Source organism: Rattus norvegicus, chromosome 20 (assembly GCF_036323735.1).
Source record: "Rattus norvegicus strain BN/NHsdMcwi chromosome 20, GRCr8, whole genome shotgun sequence".
Classification (NCBI taxonomy): Eukaryota; Metazoa; Chordata; class Mammalia; order Rodentia; family Muridae; genus Rattus; species Rattus norvegicus.
The window spans coordinates 39,650,659-39,670,903 of NC_086038.1; the positions used below are offsets into that span (position 1 = coordinate 39,650,659).

Here is a 20,245-nt window from a genome sequence, read left to right on the forward strand (position 1 = left end):
CAAAGTGTGTTTGCATAACCAACACATATGGGTGTGAGGATGTTCAATCATGTCTTTTCCAGTGGGTTTCTTTTAACATTGCATAAAGTAATTGTTTTGCTTTGTTTTTAATGAAAAATATAGGAAACCATCATAACTAAATATAACTATGAAAAAGTTTTCAGTTTTCATATTTATAGGGTAGGTAGAATAAAGACTATATAACTCAGCCTTATGGTAGTATAGAATTTATGCTGAAAAGCCTGTTACGGTTATTTCAGTGAACTTAGGATCTAAAATTGCCATAAGTATTTCTTTAGAATAGAGAAAACTGTACATCAAATGCTGACACAGCTAGATTTTTAATATTAGAGGCTGCTTCCTCTTCCCTAGGAACCAGGAATGGAAATACCTTATGAATAAATTTTAAACAAACAAGATGGGCCCTGGTGGTATATGCTTTTAATCCGAGCATGCAGAGGCAGAGTTCAACGCCAGCCTGGTCTACAGAGTGATTTCCAGGATAGCAGGACTCCAAAGAGAAATCCTGTCTCAAAAGACAAAACAAAACAAAAACACAAAAACAAACAACAAAACCCAACAAAACGAAACCAAACAAAAATCAAAAAACTGTGTGTGTGTGTGTGTGTGTGTGTGTATGTGTGTGTGTGTGCATACTACTTCTTAGTTGTAAGACTTAATTATGATTATAATTATAATAATGTGGGCATTTAAAGGAGCCCAAAGGATGCTTGTCATTGGATAGTTCCCTCTATACAATAGTCATTCAGTGGTAAGCCTTTACATCGATGAAACATTTTTTTAGACACAGCACTTAGCATTATTTCACAGTGAAGACAATATATGCCTCATTGAGAAGGTGATTTGTTTCATCTGTACTAACATTATTGATGCTGAAACATACTACCCCTTCATACTATAAAAGCTATCAAGCCTGAATATAAAACATTCTTATTCCGACTCTTAGAATTTTAATTTTATATTTGACTGACTTCTAGGCTTTAAAAGTATTTTCTATTGGCTGGACTTTGGAGACAGAGGAGGGTGGATCTGAGCTTCAGGTCAGCTTAGTTTACAGTGAGTTCCAGCACAGCCAGAGCTACAAAGAGAGTTGCAGCCTCCCTTCCCCTATCCCCTATCTCCTTTCTGTCTCCCTTCTCCCTTCCCCTATCCCCTATCTCCTTTCTGTCTCCCTTCTCCCTGCCCCCTCTCATATATGTGTAATAATATACTGAATTTCAAGAATTTCAAGAAAAATAGTCAATATAAATTATTATGTAATATATAATATGATAAATATAATATAAGCAGGGGTGTTTCCAGCAGTAGAAAAACAAATCTTTAAAACACTGATATATATATATATATATGTATATATATATATATATATATATATATATGAGAAAGAAGTCCACTTATGATTTTCTCATTTTTATGAAGTGATGAAATAGCAAACTTTTTTCTTATTCCTACATTGTCCTGTACCTTGGCTCAGCACTTGATGATTCTGTGTTTTGTTTTAGGCTAAAGTCCAAGAGTGTTTGTTATTCTTTCAACAGCGTGAAGAGTCTTTAGGTAAAGAAGCAGTGTAAGGTTAAAGAGTAACTCAAGAGTCACAGCGTCGATTACAGCACAGTGTTTATATGTTTACAAAGAAAGTTAATGATACATTGATTTCACCTCAATAAGGCAAAAGAACATTTGTTAAGAGAAAAAGGAAAGGGAGACAGAAAAATAATTATTTGTGTGTATATTTTTATTTTATTTAGATAATTGATCAATTGATTTTTTTCCCCCTTTTGTTGGGATAGGGGCTAGGAAGAGCACAGTCTGGGCATCATACTCTCTTTGAATAAGGACACTCAACTTTGGAGTTAAAAAATCAAACTGCATGATATGCCATGTGTCGTTCTTATCACCTCAGAGTCTTGGTTGAACCAGATGCCATCATGTCACTCATTAGAGTTCTTTGGGTAATGTTGTTTTTCTTAAACCCCTATTCTAAGACTCTTATTGTAGCGAAGCCATACTCTGGGCAGAATTAAATTTCCCAGGGCAAAGAGCTGGTTCTAATAGGAATTGAAAAGTTAAATTTGCAAAATTTAAGTCTCTTTGATCTTTCCTATCCCTAAGGATTAACATCCTCATTCTCAGACTTTAGCAAACAGACAGTGATGCTCAAATAAATTATATATATATATATATAATTTATTTGAATAAAGGACTGAATAAATAAATACATTTTCTAAATTGATTACTTCCTTTTTAAGTAGATATTTTAAAAACACAATTGCTTAAGTGTCTGAAAGAACATTATTGATTGATTCTACCTTCACAAAGGCAAATTTGGGCAAACATTAGTTGGCGTCATACCCACAGGCACGAAGCAGAACCTACGATCATAACCCAAGGCAAAGGGGGATTAATATGTATCATTTTAGAAATTAAAATCCTCTAAGATTATATCTCCTTCAGCAATTCTCAAGGGTTACTAACTCTGTACATGACACGCGTTGTGGCCACCTGTAAGGAGCAGTTTACGATTTATTTAAAAGTGAAGAAATATCCAGTTGCTTTGTCGATGTTGGCCAATGTATACAACATCAAAATTTCTGCAGAAATCGAAATTAACCTTTGGAATATCTTTGCTTGAAAATAAAAACAGCAACGACACTTTTTTTTTCCTTTTCCAAAATCGGATTCTGCGCAATTCTTCAGTAGTCACCATGAATCGAATCTGTGTCCGAAAAAAGGAAGGCCTGTGAGCTGGTGAATTCGCTTCTCTATTCCTGAGAAGCTTGGTGAAATCTGAACTTAATAGACAATAGGTTGTATTTTAAAATTTATTTTGAGACATGGTTTAGATACCATCGAAATTAATTTAGAGACGAATAGATATAAGAAATAATTAGGCATCCATTTATGTAAATACTCAATTTCCCAGATGAGATTAAATTTACAGCATCATTTAAAAAGACAAAAAGAACACACTTGATTGACAAAAGAAATTACCTGGGCTGTGAGTTCTCGCGCTATGGTTAGTTGCAGCTGGTACCCTGACGTCACAGGTTGCCATGGTAGCACTAGCCCAGAAGAAAAAGGGGTGGAGCTAAGCACTCACTGCGGTGCTGCCCTGCGTCTGCAGAGAACAAGGAAAGCTTCTCTGCAGGGCTGTCAGCTGCCAAAATGAACGGCGTGGAAGGGAACAACGAGCTCCCTCTCGCTAACACCTCGACCTCCGCCCTTGTCCCGGAAGATCTGGATCTGAAGCAAGACCAGCCGCTCAGCGAGGAAACTGACACGGTGCGGGAGATGGAGGCTGCAGGTGAGGCCGGTGCGGAGGGAGGCGCGTCCCCCGATTCGGAGCACTGCGACCCCCAGCTCTGCCTCCGAGTGGCTGAGAATGGCTGTGCTGCCGCAGCGGGAGAGGGGCTGGAGGATGGTCTGTCTTCATCAAAGTGTGGGGACGCACCCTTGGCGTCTGTGGCAGCCAACGACAGCAATAAAAATGGCTGTCAGCTTGCAGGGCCGCTCAGCCCTGCTAAGCCAAAAACTCTGGAAGCCAGTGGTGCAGTGGGCCTGGGGTCGCAGATGATGCCAGGGCCGAAGAAGACCAAGGTAATGACTACCAAGGGCGCCATCTCTGCGACTACAGGCAAGGAAGGAGAAGCAGGGGCGGCAATGCAGGAAAAGAAGGGGGTGCAGAAAGAAAAAAAGGCAGCTGGAGGAGGGAAAGACGAGACTCGTCCTAGAGCCCCTAAGATCAATAACTGCATGGACTCCCTGGAAGCCATCGATCAAGAGCTGTCAAATGTAAATGCGCAAGCTGACAGGGCCTTCCTCCAGCTGGAACGCAAATTTGGGCGGATGAGAAGGCTCCACATGCAGCGCCGAAGTTTCATCATCCAAAACATCCCAGGTTTCTGGGTCACAGCGTTTCGGAACCACCCGCAACTGTCACCGATGATCAGTGGCCAAGATGAAGACATGATGAGGTACATGATCAATTTAGAGGTGGAGGAGCTTAAGCACCCAAGAGCAGGGTGCAAATTTAAGTTCATCTTCCAAAGCAACCCCTACTTCCGAAATGAGGGGCTGGTCAAAGAGTACGAGCGCAGATCCTCAGGTCGAGTGGTGTCGCTCTCTACGCCAATCCGCTGGCACCGGGGTCAAGAACCCCAGGCCCATATCCACAGGAATAGAGAGGGGAACACGATTCCCAGTTTCTTCAATTGGTTCTCAGACCACAGCCTCCTAGAATTCGACAGAATAGCTGAAATTATCAAAGGGGAGCTTTGGTCCAATCCCCTACAATACTACCTGATGGGCGATGGGCCACGCAGAGGAGTTCGAGTCCCACCAAGGCAGCCAGTGGAGAGTCCCAGGTCCTTCAGGTTCCAGTCTGGCTAAGCTCTGCCCTCGTGAGAAGCTCTTACAGAAGAGTCCTTACCACCTTCTCAGCTTGGCTAGCAGCATGCAGCCTTCTGTCTGCTTTCTCTTCCTTGGATTGTGTCCTTTGGTTCTTCTAAGTCTCCGGTAGTTTCAAGGTTGTGGCTTCCAAGTCTTTGCTCTTCTTTCTCTTGGCCATCACGATGTCCTGCATAGTGTTAATGGTGTTCCAAGTGCATGGCCTCCAAACTGCTTCTATGCCAAGCTCACGTGCTGTAGTTTGTACTGCTTTTCTTTGCATGGCTTGGTTCCTGTCTGTGATCTTCTAGGTTTTTTGTTTTCTTTTTTAAAAGTGGTTCTCTATCAAAAGAAAGCTTGACATATCCTTACCAAGAACTAGCCAGATTTCATACTGTGTTCCCGATATCTATGTACTGTGAAGAACTGTGAGTTTCGCCACTGCAAGATGGGACTGTATCCCAATCCAGCCATCAGCCCAACAGGACATTCCAAGCTGTCACCAACTGATCCTAGCTGTCTTCCTGGGCCTTTGCCATTTACCCTGCTTTTTATCTATAGAATGAGCAGGTGGCTGGTAGGTGACTACTAGGTAAGAGTGAAGTATTAGGTGAGGAGTGTTTTCTGTCACCACATTGTTCTTGTACCAATGCATCATGATCAGCTTGGATCAGCTACTGACTGTCTGATATTTCTAACCCCCAACACAAAAAAAAAAAGAGAAAAGAAATGAAAACAAAAACCTTTAAAGGGAATAGACTTTGACCCAGTTTAACTTGCATTTCTGTCCTGCGGTAGAGTTGTTGGGGAAGGCTGTGTGTGTGTGTGTGTGTGTGTGTGTGTGTGTGTGTGTGTGTGTACGCACATTTGTGCTCTTTGTGTATGTGTTCATGGATCATAAATGAGAGGTGAAAAATCTGTTGCTCAGTTTATGAATTGTACAGGAATTGAAGAAACACTGGAGTCTTGTTGGATTGGAAACTGGAAGGAGTCAGTGCAGAAAAGGTAGAGGGAAAGGAATTGGTCCAGGGAATCAAAATAAGGGCTATGGGAACCTGTATAATTGCACACTGCTTCTCTCCTGGTTGGATTGGCACAGGTCCAAGCAGTTCCTCAGGAACTGTCTAAAGACCTAAGTTCCTAGGCAGCACACAGGACCCCCTTCTGAATCAGTTCCCGTGGCTCGGTTAGCTGCTGGGCAGAATCTGTAGTCACATGTGGCAGTGCCCAAGCTAAGCTTAAGTGGCTCCATTCTAGAAGTTAGTTCTTCTGAGCCCTCACCAACAAATTATTCCTAATCTGGGCAACTTTGACAGGTAACTCCCCCTCTTCCTGTGTTCACACCCACTCTGGTTAAGTCAAAATTGGCTAGGTTGGGGCAGTTAGAAATCCTTTGGGGCACACGAGGCTTGCTCTGCCTTTCTCTCTTTGGCTCCTCTCTTTCCTTCCTCCCTTCTTTCTCTTTGAAGCAGTTGCAGCCCAGAGACAGAAAAACAAAACATACAACAGTTTTTTTGTTTTTTTTTTTTTAATTTGTCCTCCCTTTGGTTAAGTGCAGGCAGGAAAAGGTACTGTAAAGTAGACTCAAAATCTCTCACTGCTCTGACTCTCGCCCTACCCAGAGCAATGTCTGAAAATTTCAAGGCAGATTACCTCCAGTCCTCCCTCCATTTTACCAGTAAATTTGTGTTTCTTAAACTCTGGGTTGATAATCTGGGAGAAGAGAAAAAAGAATCTCAATGACAGACCCTGTTCCTGCCCTGAGCAGTGAGTGAATGAATGCACCACGTTTTAGAAACGTGCCCTTTAGAAGGACAGCGATTCTTGTGAGGGCGTCAGCCTGGGGAAATGACCAGAGGGCAACAGAGTGCATCTTCTTTGTTGTTTGCTTGACCTTGGCCCTTACCGTCAGCTTTTGAATTTCCTTTCTTGTTTCCCTCCTAACAAAGGAGGAAGCAGGCTGAAGCACTGTGAGAGGGAGACCCCAAGCCTCTTCTCAGGGATGTGGGGATGTGAGGGTCTGGATTTGCAAGACAAGCCCCACTGTGTTTGCAGCAATGCTGTCATGGCTTCTGCCGCTGTAGCCCTTAGCCATTCCCTTTCTCATTTAAAGACCCTGTCTGAAGCTTATCCTGAGCTCGGAGGTTTAGATATCTTTAGTGGAGGCTGGGAATTTAGGAGGAAAACTAGAGGGAACAGCCTGATACAGAGTGAGGTTTTTTAGGTCTGCTGTGATGATCTACATATGGAAGGAGCAGGGTTGGGGGCTGGGGTCCCTGAGGCACATTCCAGTGTGGGGGTGGGGCACTGGGGGCAATCAAGGTGGTTGGGATTTAAAAAGGGATGCTTGGAGGATTTTCCTATAGTTTGTCCTACTCAACTCCACCAGTAGATCTTAGCAAACAGATGTAAGTCTGGGTGAGCCTTGTCTGTGGGAGATCAATGGTGTGCACTCCTCTTTCCACTGTGCTTGACCAAACCCTGTTACTCCGTGTCAGCTGACTGGCAGGATGGATGTTTACAAGCCTGCCTTTTACTTACCGCTGAGAACAGTGCAAACGTTGGAATTTCTGTCATTTGCAGTATGAAGACTCCTGTGAATATTCATTACTAGATTAACTTGTTCTGGTGTCTGTTCACGTATAGCTGTATCCTTAGAAGTACAATCCGTACAATGTGATCTCTGAAGTCTGAAGAACTTTTGAGAACTGTGGCTATGTCTTATAAAAGTGGTTTCAAAAAGACAAATGTAACTTGTCTTACTGATATTTCTTGCTGTAGTAATACTTGACATTTTGTTCTTAACCAGTGTGAGGACTAGAACTGCTTAGCAACTACATGAGGATCTTAGTCCTCTGTCTTCTTTGTGCTCGAAGGAAAGACATGTTACTGTTATGTTTCTTGTCTGCACCAAAAATAAATAAATAAAACCGAATAAAAGCTCTGTGCTGTCTGGGATAATACAGGGCTGGACAATGATGAAGCACTCCATCTTAATTCACAGAACATGAACCGAGCGGGCTAAAATGTTTTTTCTTTTCCTTTTTAGCCAGCAGGTGAGAGACTCTCTGAACTGGTTTTGAGGCTGCACAGAGAATAACTAGGGGAGCTGGGTGTGGTAGTACAATCTGTGACTGCAGTTCTTGAGAGCCTGAGGAGGAAGAAAGGGAGGGCTCGGGAGGAAGGAAGGAAATTACCATCTAAAGTAGAGAAAGAAAAACAAGAAATGCAAGGGAATGGAGCAGGCACTGGGCTGTAGGAATGAACCAGCTGCTCGGCAAGTGACGTCAGGGTCTAATTTTCACAGTAGATGAAGCAGAACAGAAACCATGTAAACCTGCAAGTGAGTGGCACTGTCAGAATGACAATACCTTTGTCAGATTAAAGCTGAAAATAAAGGGAACGGTAGCATGCTCTGACTATATTTCTAGGACAGGAAAAAGACAGAGGCCACAGGGGCCAGGAATTTCACTTCTCTGAGCCCAGAAGTAATTATGTCAGCATGACCTGCCTGGGACTACCCAGCTACTTGACACTTTTTAACTTAACAGAAATTTTGGTGCATTTGCTCACATTTTGCTTAGTTGGTTATTAATTTTCCCAAAGAATACAGCATCCATACCTTAATACAGATGATGCAGAAGCATTTAGCCTCTAAACCTTTAATGAATGGTGGCTCAGGAGAAAACTATTACTCAAAACTGAAACTGTGAAATCTTTTAGGGGTTTAGGTATATTTCAGTCACAGACTGAATTTTGGGTATTCCCATTAATTGTGTTGTCTTCCAAGGCAGGGTGTTATCATGTATGTGGGCCAGGCTGGTCTCCAACTTTTGATCCTCCTGCTTCTGTCTCCCAAAGTGCCAGTATTAAAGGTAAGTACTCCTGTGAGTACTCCTTTCAAAGCACCACACTGTTGCAGGGAAATAAAGTAGCACTCACAGATACGAGTTTTGTTTCAGAAGGCTTTTAAGCCCCTTAAGAAAAACACTTAGATCAAGGGCTATATATACTGTTAGCATAACTGGAAAGGATGTCTCACAAGGTATTTTTCTGACAACAGTATTGTAAGTGATGAATATCAGTACAGTAGCAAAACATATTAACACTTCCACACCCCAAATAGTGGTTGTGTCAGAAAATTCCATGCTTTTTTAGTTCACATAACTATACTATGAAAGAAGAAACATGACCTGGAGAGATAGCTCAGTAGTTAGACACACCCATTCTTGCTGAGAACTCCAGTTTAGTTCCTGGCACCGGTATCTAGTGACTCACCATCATTTATTTATTTTTTTATTTGTCTTTAAATTTATTTATTATATATAAGTACACTGTAGCTGTTTTCAGACATACCAGAAGAGGGCATCAGATCTTATTACAGATGGTTGTGAGCCACCATGCGGTTGCTGGGATTTGAACTCAGGAGCACCTGAAGGAGCAGTCGGTGCTCTAACCACTGAGCCATCTCTCCAGCCCCATCATTTATAACCCAGCTCCAGAGGCTGTCTTCTGGCCTGCATGGGCAGTTGCATGTATGTGTACATACAGACAAGAAGGCATACACATAAATAAAAGTGCTATAATAAAAAAGAATAAACAGCTTTTCATTAATGTTCTTTTTAAGCAGAAAAGCCTTATTCATTTTATGTGAGGATGCCTGGTCCCTGTAGAGTGCAGGAGGCCAGAGGAGGGCTCCCGGCTCCTTGGAACTGGAACTGTAGGGAATAGTGAGCTGCCCAGGTCTTCTGCAAGAGCACCGAGAACTCTTAAATGTTGAGCCATCTACCTTTCCAGCTCCATCTTTTTAATTTTTATGAGGCTACTTAATTTTTTAAAACTTTTAACATTTATTATTTTCTATTGTGGGTATTTATACACAAATGTGCCACGGCTTGGATGTAGAGGTGAGAGAAGTCTGTGGCATCAGTTTGTTCTTTCCACCTTTCCATGGGTTTCAGAGGTTAACTTCAGGTCATCAGACTTGTGCAGCAAGCACTTTAATCCACAAAGCCATCTTGCCAGCCCTACGTTCACCTCTCCCACCTAGTTAGAAACACTGACACTTTTTAATGAACCATGAGATAAAATGAAACATAGCTTAAGACAGAAGCACGCACTAGAGTCAGCAGGTGAGACAAGGGCAAGGCAGTCTGAACTCCAGCTCCCTTCATAAGATGGAAACGACAATGTTGGATGAGGCAGGATCTTTGATCGTAGTAGAGGGAATTGGGAAAGGACTTTTCACTTGAAGTTGCTTTTCCCCCTACTGTTTAGTCGGCAAAAGAAGTACAGTTAACTTTAGAATTTTGGGCTTCTCAATTCTTATAGCAACAACCATTTATAAGCATTGAAACATGCATTCTTGGGTCTCAAGATGGGTCTGTGGGTAAAGGCACTCGCCCCAAGTGTGATTGATTGACCTAAACTTAGTCACTGGGACACACATGCTAGAGGAAAAGAATACACACCATAGACACACACGCACATAGGTACTTATACATAGATAGACACACATACACACACACACAGACACACACACACACACACACACACATACACGTACACAAAGGCAGAGGCACATGCAAACATACAAATATAAATGAAAAAGGTATTCTTATTTAATAACACAAGAAACATCTATAGGGAAAAATAACTTTATTTTAAAGCAAAGTGAAATCTCTACTTAAAGCATACGATAGTTATCTTTTATTTGGCCCTAAGCTTGATTGTGTGTGCTCATCATAACTCTCTAATGACATTTCGGGTATCAAATATATCTCTATATGTATTCTGATTAATCAACATCAAAGATACTGAAAATAAAGAAATAAGTTCTGTATCCTTTTTAATTACCCTGAGAAATACATCCTCATAGTACAGTTGGGATTTATTGGAATATTTGTAAATTTTAAGAAAATAGTTTTTCATATGCTAAGTTCCAAGAAAAAATGATAAACTTTTTTAATCTTGTCCATTATGGACAGTGAAGTTAATAGGCAGAAGAAAACCCAGGAACTTACAAACATCTTGTGTAAACATGGTCTGGTGCACATGTTAACTAATCAAACCTCATGGAACAGAACATCTTCTGACCTGACGTGTACCTATACAGTTGTCGAGTGCTTCTTTCTGCTCCCTTCCCCTGGACAAAGCTGGAACTTAACCTTAATAGGTATAAATTTAACTAAAATATGGGGTTATGTTATCTTAAGAAATCATGTTTCTTTATGTATTACGGGGGAAAAGGAACTAGCAAAAAGCCTAATAACTTGGAACAGTGACCTATTTTCCCTAGACTCTGGTGTTATCAATTCAGCTTGCACTTTCAATTAAAGGTATGAAGACTCATCACAGGGTTTACTTACTAGGTCTCAAATTATAATACAGCATCAGATTTATGGAGAGCTTGCTTAAAAGTCATTGTTGACGTCACTCCCAAAGTTTCTGTTTCAGAAGGTTTGGAATGAAGCATTCAGATTTGCATTTTCCAGTTCTATGTTGCTCTGCTATTAGTCTGAGGATCAGGTTTAGGAAACTGCTGAACCAGGTAGATGTATAAATACACACTTGCATGTATTGATAATGTACAATGAGAATCCTGAGATTCTCAAAACTACCAGTTTTGAGAACTACCAGTATAGAAAATACGTCATGTCCTCTTTTAGTCTAGGATACTAAAAATATTACTATAACAAGAACTGTTAAACATTAAAATGATTTATATAAAATTACTTATATTTTAAAAAGACATACTGACAAATATCCATTTGGTCAATTTTCATTGAAAAATTGTTCTTATAAAACATCTGCATTGCTGTGGAAAATTAACTTTTTAAAACGGTATGTCTACTGTACATATGGTTGGTTCATTTTTAAGTAGAGATTATTTTGCTGTCTGTGTTTTGAGAAGCCAAGGTATAATGGACCAAGGGATAGTAACCAGCTGTTTTTGAATTGTTTGCAGAGAATCTCGTAAATTTGTAGTCCAGGGGTAACTCTGTGAGGGAGGGAAAGAAAAAAATGATTTGTTTAATAAGGCGCCAAACTCCTTTCATAAATCTAAAGAGATTAAAATCCATTGTTTCATAAGCTGAACAAGGGCAACAATAACAGACAGGTTAAAGCTGATGAAGAAATGACCATGAAGCTTCCACAGCACACAGAGAACTACAGATAACTAAAGCCTACTGGAAGTGGGAGGAACAGTCTTCCCCAGGGAAGAGCACACCATTGGTTACCCTAGGCCAAGTGGTCATTCTTGTATATACCAAGTATCGTTATACAGACTGAGGTTTGTTTTTATGTATTTAGGGATATAAGTGTGTGTGTGTATAATGTATATCATGTTACATCAATTAATGAAAACAGAGGCCATGAATTTGAAACAGCAAAGAGGGACATTTGGGAGGTTTAGAGGGAGGAAAGGGGGAAATGTAATTGTAATGTTAAAAACAAAACAAAAGAATAAAATAATTCAGTATTTGCTTTTCAGAGTTTCATAGTTTTCATACTTGTACTACAGATAGGTTGGCACCAAGGAGGCAGAGTGTATGTATATAAAATGTGCAATAAATAGTATCTATGCCAAGTCACATTTAGACATAACAGAAAGCGCCCAGACCTCTGGCCCAAATTTTATGTTGGATTAGGTGCCACTGAGAAGCTTTGAGACTCAAGCAGTTAATCTTTACCAGAAAAAAACTACTGTTGAGTAGAAAGAAAGAGTGCTTTCCTGACGTCAGAGAAAGCTTGGTTTACTGTGCAGAGGCAATCAGCTAGCATCAATAAACATCATATACCCTGGCTCCTGGATATTTAATTATGATCCACATAACTACGAAACACACAGCAGCAATGCCTCCTAGGGTCACAACAACGATTTCTTATTAAGAAACATGAGAGGCTGGTACGTTGGCTAAACAGTTAAAATCACTTGCTTTGCTTCCCGGGGCTCTAAATTTGGTTCCCAGCATCCACATCAAGTGGTTCATAACTACCCATGATTCCAGATTCAGGGATTTGTTGACCCCCCAACACCTTAAAAAGCAGGGATGGTTAGAGAGATCAGTGGTTAAGAAAAAGTACTGCTCTTACAGAGGACCCAAGTTCTGTTCCCAGAACCCACATGAATTGGTTCACAAGTACTTTTAACTGCAAGGGGATCTGTGCATTCATGTACACATATCAACATATGCGCGCGGGCACACACACACACACACACACACACACACACACACACACAATTTAGAACAATAAAAATAAATTTAAAAAAAGAAAGAGAGAGAAAGTAAAGACAAGAAAATTGACGAGAAAACCAAGGAGCTCAGTGGTTAAGATCAATTGCTGTTTCATCAGGAGGACCAGAGTTGCAATCCCAGCACCAATATTAGGTAGCTCACAAACTCCCATTCCTCCAAGTCCAAGGAATCTGAAGCCCCTTTCTGGCCTACACACACACACACACACACACACACACACACACACACACACACACACACGCAAACTAAAAAACAAAAATCACTAGTCTAGTGATTCATGAGACCATGGGGTCATCAAGAAGAAAGCAGTGCATCTCTGCTGTAGGGAAGTCAGTGATGACAGTTAACTATTTGGAACAAGAGAAACAAGAACTCCCTCCTCCTGACTCCTGCTTATTTTAGCAAGTTTTCTCTTAAATTCTGTCATGAATGCACTGTATCAGCCACATTATCCCAACTGTGGAACACTTACATGAAGTGTACAAAAAGGAATAGATTCCTACACGGTAAAAAGACACAGAGAAACCGAGTGACTCTTGGAGCTTCAACTGCAGGATCTAGGTCATAAAAGATTTTATCTTTCGTATGTGTAAAGCCATGGCCATCACACCTTTGCCTAGAGCTGCCTTTCTCATTCTGAAGTAAGCCACACAGTAGTGCCTAACCACTGAGTCTGACTGACACAATCAAGCTACAGTTCTGTAGGAGATGTAACTTACTCAATTCAAACAATGTGATTACTGTGTTACAGTTTGAGGAAGTGTCTCCAGCATCAGAATTGATACTCTCTCTATCTCCCTGCAACTAAAGGAGTTGTTTCAGTTTTGCCCGACTTGCTTATTAGCTCCTTTGAGAAAAGCTGGCCCTGTCACTTTCTCTCCTAGGGTGCAGGGAAAGAAATTTGAGAATATGAGAATGAGAGGCAGGAGATGTCTTTGTGATTATGAGCATTTGATGTTCTTCCAGAGCACCCACTCTCAGTTTGAAGATCTACAGTGGATGGCTGTCACAGGCACCTGCATGCATGTGACAGAGATACACAAATAAAATTAGATACATATTTACAAAATGAAGACAAAGAGAGGTGCATGGATGTGGCCACTGAGCAGCTGGGAGCTCATTTTCTAAATCTTTGAGAAGTAAGTTTTAGAGTGGAAACTCATGTTTCTTTGACTTTCTTATTGTTCACAACCACATTTGATATATATATATATATATATATATATATATATATATATATATATATATATATATATATATATTTTATCCATCTGGGTATCTTAGAATAATACAGTGGCTTCTACTATTATACAACTCCAATAAAAATTTTAATTATTTTGGAAGAAAATGGTTTTGTTTTTAGTTTTTAGGTTTTTTTGTAAGAAAGATTATTTTAAGGCTGTCTTTAATTTTATGTGTAAGCATTGAACGACAATAAAGGAACACCTGAGAGCAAAATACCATTTCAGAAGGACATACAAACGGAGTTTGTATACAGGCACAGGGTTCTTTTAGAAGATCAAACCTAACTTAGGGCCACCACCATCATCTTACTGATAATTGCTTTTCTCCCTTGTACCCACTCTGTAAGGGAGAAAATGCACTGTCAAACCATCAGCTCCAGTTTAGGAATGTGAAGCTCTCATATATCCAGGGTTCTGACTTGGAGGGGAAGGAGAATGGACAGACACCGATGAACACCAGGGTGACCCTCAGGGACACACGTTTCCAAGGAAGATCAACTGAATGAAGAGGGAAAGCACTTTGTGCCACAGATTGTGTGTGTGTGTTCAGGCTGAAGGTCAGGCTAGCTGCTGGTGGCAGAAAACCAGGGACTTTAGGCGATCTTCCAGGGCAGCAGAGACCGAAGTGCAGCTAGGAGGCCAGTGCAAAGGAAGAGCAGAGAACTGGGTTCTGTTCTCTTTTCCTCAAGTCCTTTGCCAAATTCATAAGAAATCTGGACCCTAAGACTCTACACCGAAAGCGTATACCTCTAATATAGCAGGGTGGGCTTCTCAAATAGGTGAGGACAAACTGCTTTCATCTGAATAAGGAAGGCAGCCCAGTGAGTGTCTCAGACTTCAAATTATCATATATGTTCCAGAGAACTGGGAACTTACCATAAGAAGTAATTCTCACGCTAATGACGAAAGTCTCCCAAAGCATCTAGTTTGTCTCACAGGACTACTGCTACTCCTGGCGCCCAGTTCCAAAAATGTCCATCCCTTAACACTGCTTTCTGAGTCTCCTGTGGTTTTACCTGGTGGAGCTTCATTCTGTACCTTCCTTTCTGCCTGGCTCCCTCCCATAGTGTCGCAGACTGAACCTAGGGCCTTGCACATGCCAGGCAGGCTCTCTAGGACATGGAGCTGTACTGCCGCCCGCCTTTGAGCTCTTTCTCAGTGTAGCAATTCACTTTCCACTGTGTCTAATCAGCTCATTACTATTTCAATTTTGATTTTGAAAGATTTAATTAAAATTTTCCATCCTTAGTTTTTACATCTCTACAAAATGTCCCATTCCTTTGTTTATTTAGTTGGCTGTTTTGTTATTATTATTATTTTTGTGGTCTCCTAGCCTCATATTCCTGGAAATTTTTCATTCTGGGGTGTACTTTTTAAGTAGTATTTATGTCCCAGAATAATATATTTCTCAAAAGAAAATGGACATTCGTTCTCATCAAGAATATAGAGCTGTGAGTCACTGTTGGGGGAACTAGTAATTTTTGCTATTCAACTGTTTGAAGCTGAGTTTCAGCCCCTGTGAAAATGTGGACTCTGCCTTACCTTCCCCTTACAACAGAGATATGAAGGAGCTCATCAGGCTCATTTTTTTTCTTCTAGTTCTCATCTGAGAAGTTACACTAAGTTACTGAAAGGTTCATTCAACCTCTGTGGGGAAAGCAGCCCCAAAGCCAGGTTCGTCATCCTGGGCTTCCTAAGCATCTTGTCCTGACGCTTCTCCCAACCTGTATCCTATTTCTTCAAACATTTTAAAAATGTCCAGCCTTTGCAGTTAACTTCAGAAAGGTGTGTGTCCGGGGGTAGGAAATGGGAAGTGGGAGATGGGGGAGATCCTGACCCACGCTGCCATATCTAGAAGCTCTTTCCCTTAAAGAGTAACTCATGATATAGACTGAGCAGGATACATTTAGGAATACACAGACACAGACACACACACAGACACAGACACACACACACACACACACAGACACACAAACACACACAGACACACACACACACAGACACACACACACAGACACACACACACAGAGACACACACACACACAGACACACACACAGACACACACACACAGACACACACACACACAGACACACACACAGACACACACACACACACACAAACACACACACACACACACAATCAGTGAAGAAAGAGGCCATGAATTTGAATGAGAACAAGGACGGGTATATGAGAGATGTTGAAAAGGAAGAGAGGAATGATGTAATTAATCATAACCTCAAAAATAAAGGAAGAAAATAACTCAATGTCTTGTGAAGACTGCTCCTTTTGAAGACAACAGCTCTAACAGTTACTGTCTTGGACAGGGAGAGGCTCACAGGTCTTTCCCCCTTACCTGCAATAGATTCAATGTTTGGGATTGCAATCGTACTGTAGGTGCTGATTCTCTTAGAGGACCAGGTATAAACCAAGGAGTCTTCTGCATTTCCCCGTCTCGAGACTGAGTCGATAAAGTATGAGCCCCATTTATTAGATAAGCAATTTAAAGGCTTTACCTTTGGTCCCTGAAAAAGGAAAGCACAACTGTGGTTAGAATGGCATCTGTAGCGAAGTGCTCCTATAAGTGTTTTCCTCACTAAATGAACAGGAGGAAAAGCTATAAGGACCTAGGGGCAGGGTTTGGAAACCTGTTTTACTTTGCAAAGAAAATAACATTTCCTTATTATGAGTGCACTTTAATGTGACCCAGGATTGGTTCCTTAAAAAATTGTCATAATCTATATAATAAAAACTATATTCTCTATGATTAATATAATTAAAATTTATGTACTATCATCATTATTAGTATTATTATACTGTAGGGTAATTAAAAAACCTACTTCATTGGAATTTTTCTGTTTCTATTTGTCTTTTAGAAGGTTGTATTGCTTTTAGTGTATCTGAAATATGAAGCCAATACATTAATAAAGGTTTAAAATGACTAGTTTTTAATTAATTAAGTGACTAATTCAATTTATTGACAAGTAAAAAGAAATGGCTTAAGGTGAGTGCTCCTGGCTTGCTAGTTGCCAGACAACATGGGATCTTTGTGACTCTCAGCATACTGAAACACTGAGCAGACATATTCTCTCAAGCAGAGAATCCTGGTCTTCTGCCAAGTAAGCTACATGTCTGAGAAAGTGGCCTTCTTGATCCTTTTCTCATGAGAAAGTAGCTTTGTTTTTAATTATAAGAGGTAACATATCTAAGAGTTGGTCTGCTGACAGATTTCTCAGTCTGCAAGGAGGCTTGGGTCACCTTGAACCAAAATAAGCTATTGCTAGGGAAACAGCAGTTGGTGAGAACTAGAAGCTATAGGAACTCTTTATTCTGCTTTCTGTATAAAAGACGCTGGAACTCTGAATATTCAAACTATACATCAGTGAGCTTTTGTGTTGCATTCTCTGTGTCCTGGTTAATGTGACTCTCACTTAGGATCTGTCTTAGTTAAGGTTTTACTGCTGTGAACAGACACCGTGACCAAGGCAATTCTTAAAAAGGACAACATTTAGTTGGGGTTGGCTTACAGGTTCAGAGGTTTAGTCCATTACCATCAAGGCAGGAGCATGGCAACATCTAGACAGGCATGGTGCAGGCAAAGCTGAAAATTCTATCTCATCTGAAGGCTGCTAATGGAAGACTGACCTCCAGGCATCTAGGGTGAGGGTCTTAAGCCCATGCTCACTGTGACACACCTATTCCGACAAGGCCACACTTCAAATGCTGCCACTCCCTGGGCCAAGCATATTCAAACCATGACAGGATCTCGCAATGCACTGGATGTTGACAGACCTGTGTCTCATTGTGAATTCTTGGCTGGCCTGGAACTTGCTGTGTAGACCAGGCTGCCCTCAAACTTATAGAGATCTGCCTGCCTCTGCCTCCCAAGTGCTGAGATTAAGTGCACCACCATACCTGGGTGACTCGTTTTATTTTATTTTTTTCCTATGAATTTTCTAGGTCTTCATTGAGAGAACTGGGAAATAAATATGTCCATTTCTAGGTCTAACCACAGACCCTTCATTATGGTTTTCCCAGAGGCAGATATACTCCAGGTCCTAATTTACTTCTGTGTGTGCGTACATGTGTGCACGCACAGGGCAGAGGTGGAGGTTGAGCATCTGTCTCTCTCAACCTTCTGTTCTCTCACTGAACCTGGTATCCACTGTTTGGCTAGCAGGCCCTGTGGATTCTTCTTTTGCCAACCCCTATCTCTTGCAGCCATTGCAAACATGTGTCACCGGGGACTGTTACAAAAACATGGGTTCTTAGGACTAAACTTGGGTCCTTATGATTTCAAGGAAGCAAACACTTTACTGACTGAGCCTTCTTCCTAGCTCTGTGTTCCTATTTCTTACTGTCCTTCAAGTTCTAACTTGGGAAATCATTCCTTTCAATGAGGTCACTGTCTCAGCTCCTTTTCTCCAGCTATGAAGAGACACCTTGACTATGATATCTTAGAAGAGCTCATTGTTAGGGTTAGAGATCAGAATTAAGATTGTGGAGAACATGGTAGCAGGAAGGCACGCATGGTGCTGCAGCACTAGCTAAGAGCTTACATTCTTGTCTACAACTAAGATGTAGAGACCTTAATAGGAGTGGCTTTGGCTCCTGAAACCTCAAAGTCTTCCAAGAAGGCCATGCTTCCTAATCCCTCATAAACAGTCCTAGAAACTGGAGGCTAGGTATTCAAATATATGAGTCTATGGGGGGCATTCTCATTCAAATCACTGCACTTAAAACATATTTTCAAACTTAATAAACATTAAAGGTATGGCTTTATTTCCAGGTCTATAATCCTCCTTCAGACTTCACTTTTATGTGAAGGATGAGGAAAGAGACCATCATATTTTTCTCCTTCTTTCATTCCTGACTGGAATAATCTCTTGGCTTGGAATGTGATACAGGGGCCTTGTCCGAGCCCTGTTCTTCACTCACAACAATTTTTACAGATGGAGTGGATATATCCTTCTGACATCCTTGTGGTCAGAAAGATTACTCAGAATTTTTCAGTTTGGGAATATTTGAATATACTTAAGTATCCATCATTTGGAAATTCAGAATTCTAAGGCTCTAAAATCTGGAATTTTTTGAACATTGTATTGGTGCTAGAAAAAATCCAGATACCAGCCAGGTGTGGTGGTGTATCCATATACTCCCAGAACTCAAAAGGCTGAGGTAAGAGGACTTCAAGTTTGACACAAGCCTGGGCTATACAGCAAGGTCCTGACTCACAAACCAAACGTTCAGAGTGTGGGACTATTAGAATTCTGGGCTAGGTACATGTTATGAGTACTAAAATTAACATGTGACAGTAACGTGGCTAATATCTGTAGAGTAAAATCCCTTTGTAATATGGTTAGTAATCTTGTGGTAAAAATCCTCTTTCACTCTATTTATTTTATTTGTAATTATTTCCTTAATCTTGCGAGTGTTAAATCTTCTATGTAATTGCAGAAAACCTGCCCAAATCTTCCCAGGACTCTGCATACCCTTGCATCAGTTTTGCAAATAAATTATACCACGCCCTCTTAAGTGAATGTCTTCAATTATGTAGGTTTGTATTTAAAAACTTTAATAGAAGCTTAAATCTTATAAACGGTGATCTTACGTGTTTGATGAGCTACATCTGAGAACTGTTCATTTTGTCTTTGTGGATAATCTGTCTCTTGGTACCTGTGAGGATGTGGCTACTGTAACGAACAGCTGCTGGGCGTTTGAATACCAATTTAGCGCCAGTCTTCTGAATGAACCTTTGTGTTAATTTTGATATCTTGATTTCTTCTATACTAATGGTCATATAACTATAAAATATGACAATTTGGTAGACTGTCTTTTAATCTTATACTACATTTCTTTCTCTTTTCTCATGGCCAGCTCTGTTAGATGGTGTAATCAGTAAGAAATACCCTTGTCTAGATCAGAACCTGGAAAGAGACCCTAAAGGAGCTGCCCGTGTCTCCATGAAATACACATACATATTTTCCCTCTTCCTTAGTTTTCTTCAAATATGTTACATTCCCACTGTAGATTTAATGAATAGGCCTTCCCTAAATAAAGGATTTCTTATTTGTTAAAAATGCTCACCATTAAAAGTAAGTTACTTTTGGACGTAAATTTTAAAAAATATTCTTAAAGGAATGCAATTTCTTTTTCGTTAAAATGAAGAACTAAATTAGAGCAGTAAGCGCAGTAACAAAGGGAACCTTGAAAGAAGGCTCCCTGTCCGTGCGTTCCTTCAACACAAGGCTTGCTGCGTGGCATTGAGATGCTCCAAGAAATTCCCACTCTAAAGAATGAGTTTTGATTGGCTGGTTATTTGGTTTTGATTTTAA

The 20,245-nt window shown here is 40.6% G+C and overlaps 2 protein-coding genes across 4 annotated transcripts in view; one reads left to right on the forward strand and one right to left on the reverse strand.

The window, feature by feature from the left end:
• Window positions 1–3,129: 3,129 nt before the first annotated feature.
• Tspyl4 (TSPY-like 4) lies at window positions 3,130–5,126 on the forward strand. The gene has a single exon (NM_001012075.1). It carries the CDS (start codon window positions 3,187–3,189, stop codon window positions 4,408–4,410), a length of 1,224 nt encoding a protein of 407 aa, NP_001012075.1. The 5' UTR covers window positions 3,130–3,186; the 3' UTR covers window positions 4,411–5,126.
• Window positions 5,127–10,048: 4,922 nt separating this feature from the next.
• Nt5dc1 (5'-nucleotidase domain containing 1) overlaps window positions 10,049–20,245 on the reverse strand; it is a 102,941-nt gene continuing 92,744 nt past the window's right edge. For all 3 annotated transcript variants that reach the window (XM_008772981.4, NM_001106393.2, XM_039098600.1), the window contains 2 exons: window positions 16,267–16,435; window positions 10,049–11,407 (listed from right to left, as the gene is read on the reverse strand). In XM_008772981.4, coding sequence (XP_008771203.1) covers window positions 11,283–11,407; window positions 16,267–16,435 — 294 coding nt within the window. In that variant the 3' untranslated portion in view covers window positions 10,049–11,282. The remainder of the gene's footprint in view (window positions 11,408–16,266; window positions 16,436–20,245) is intronic.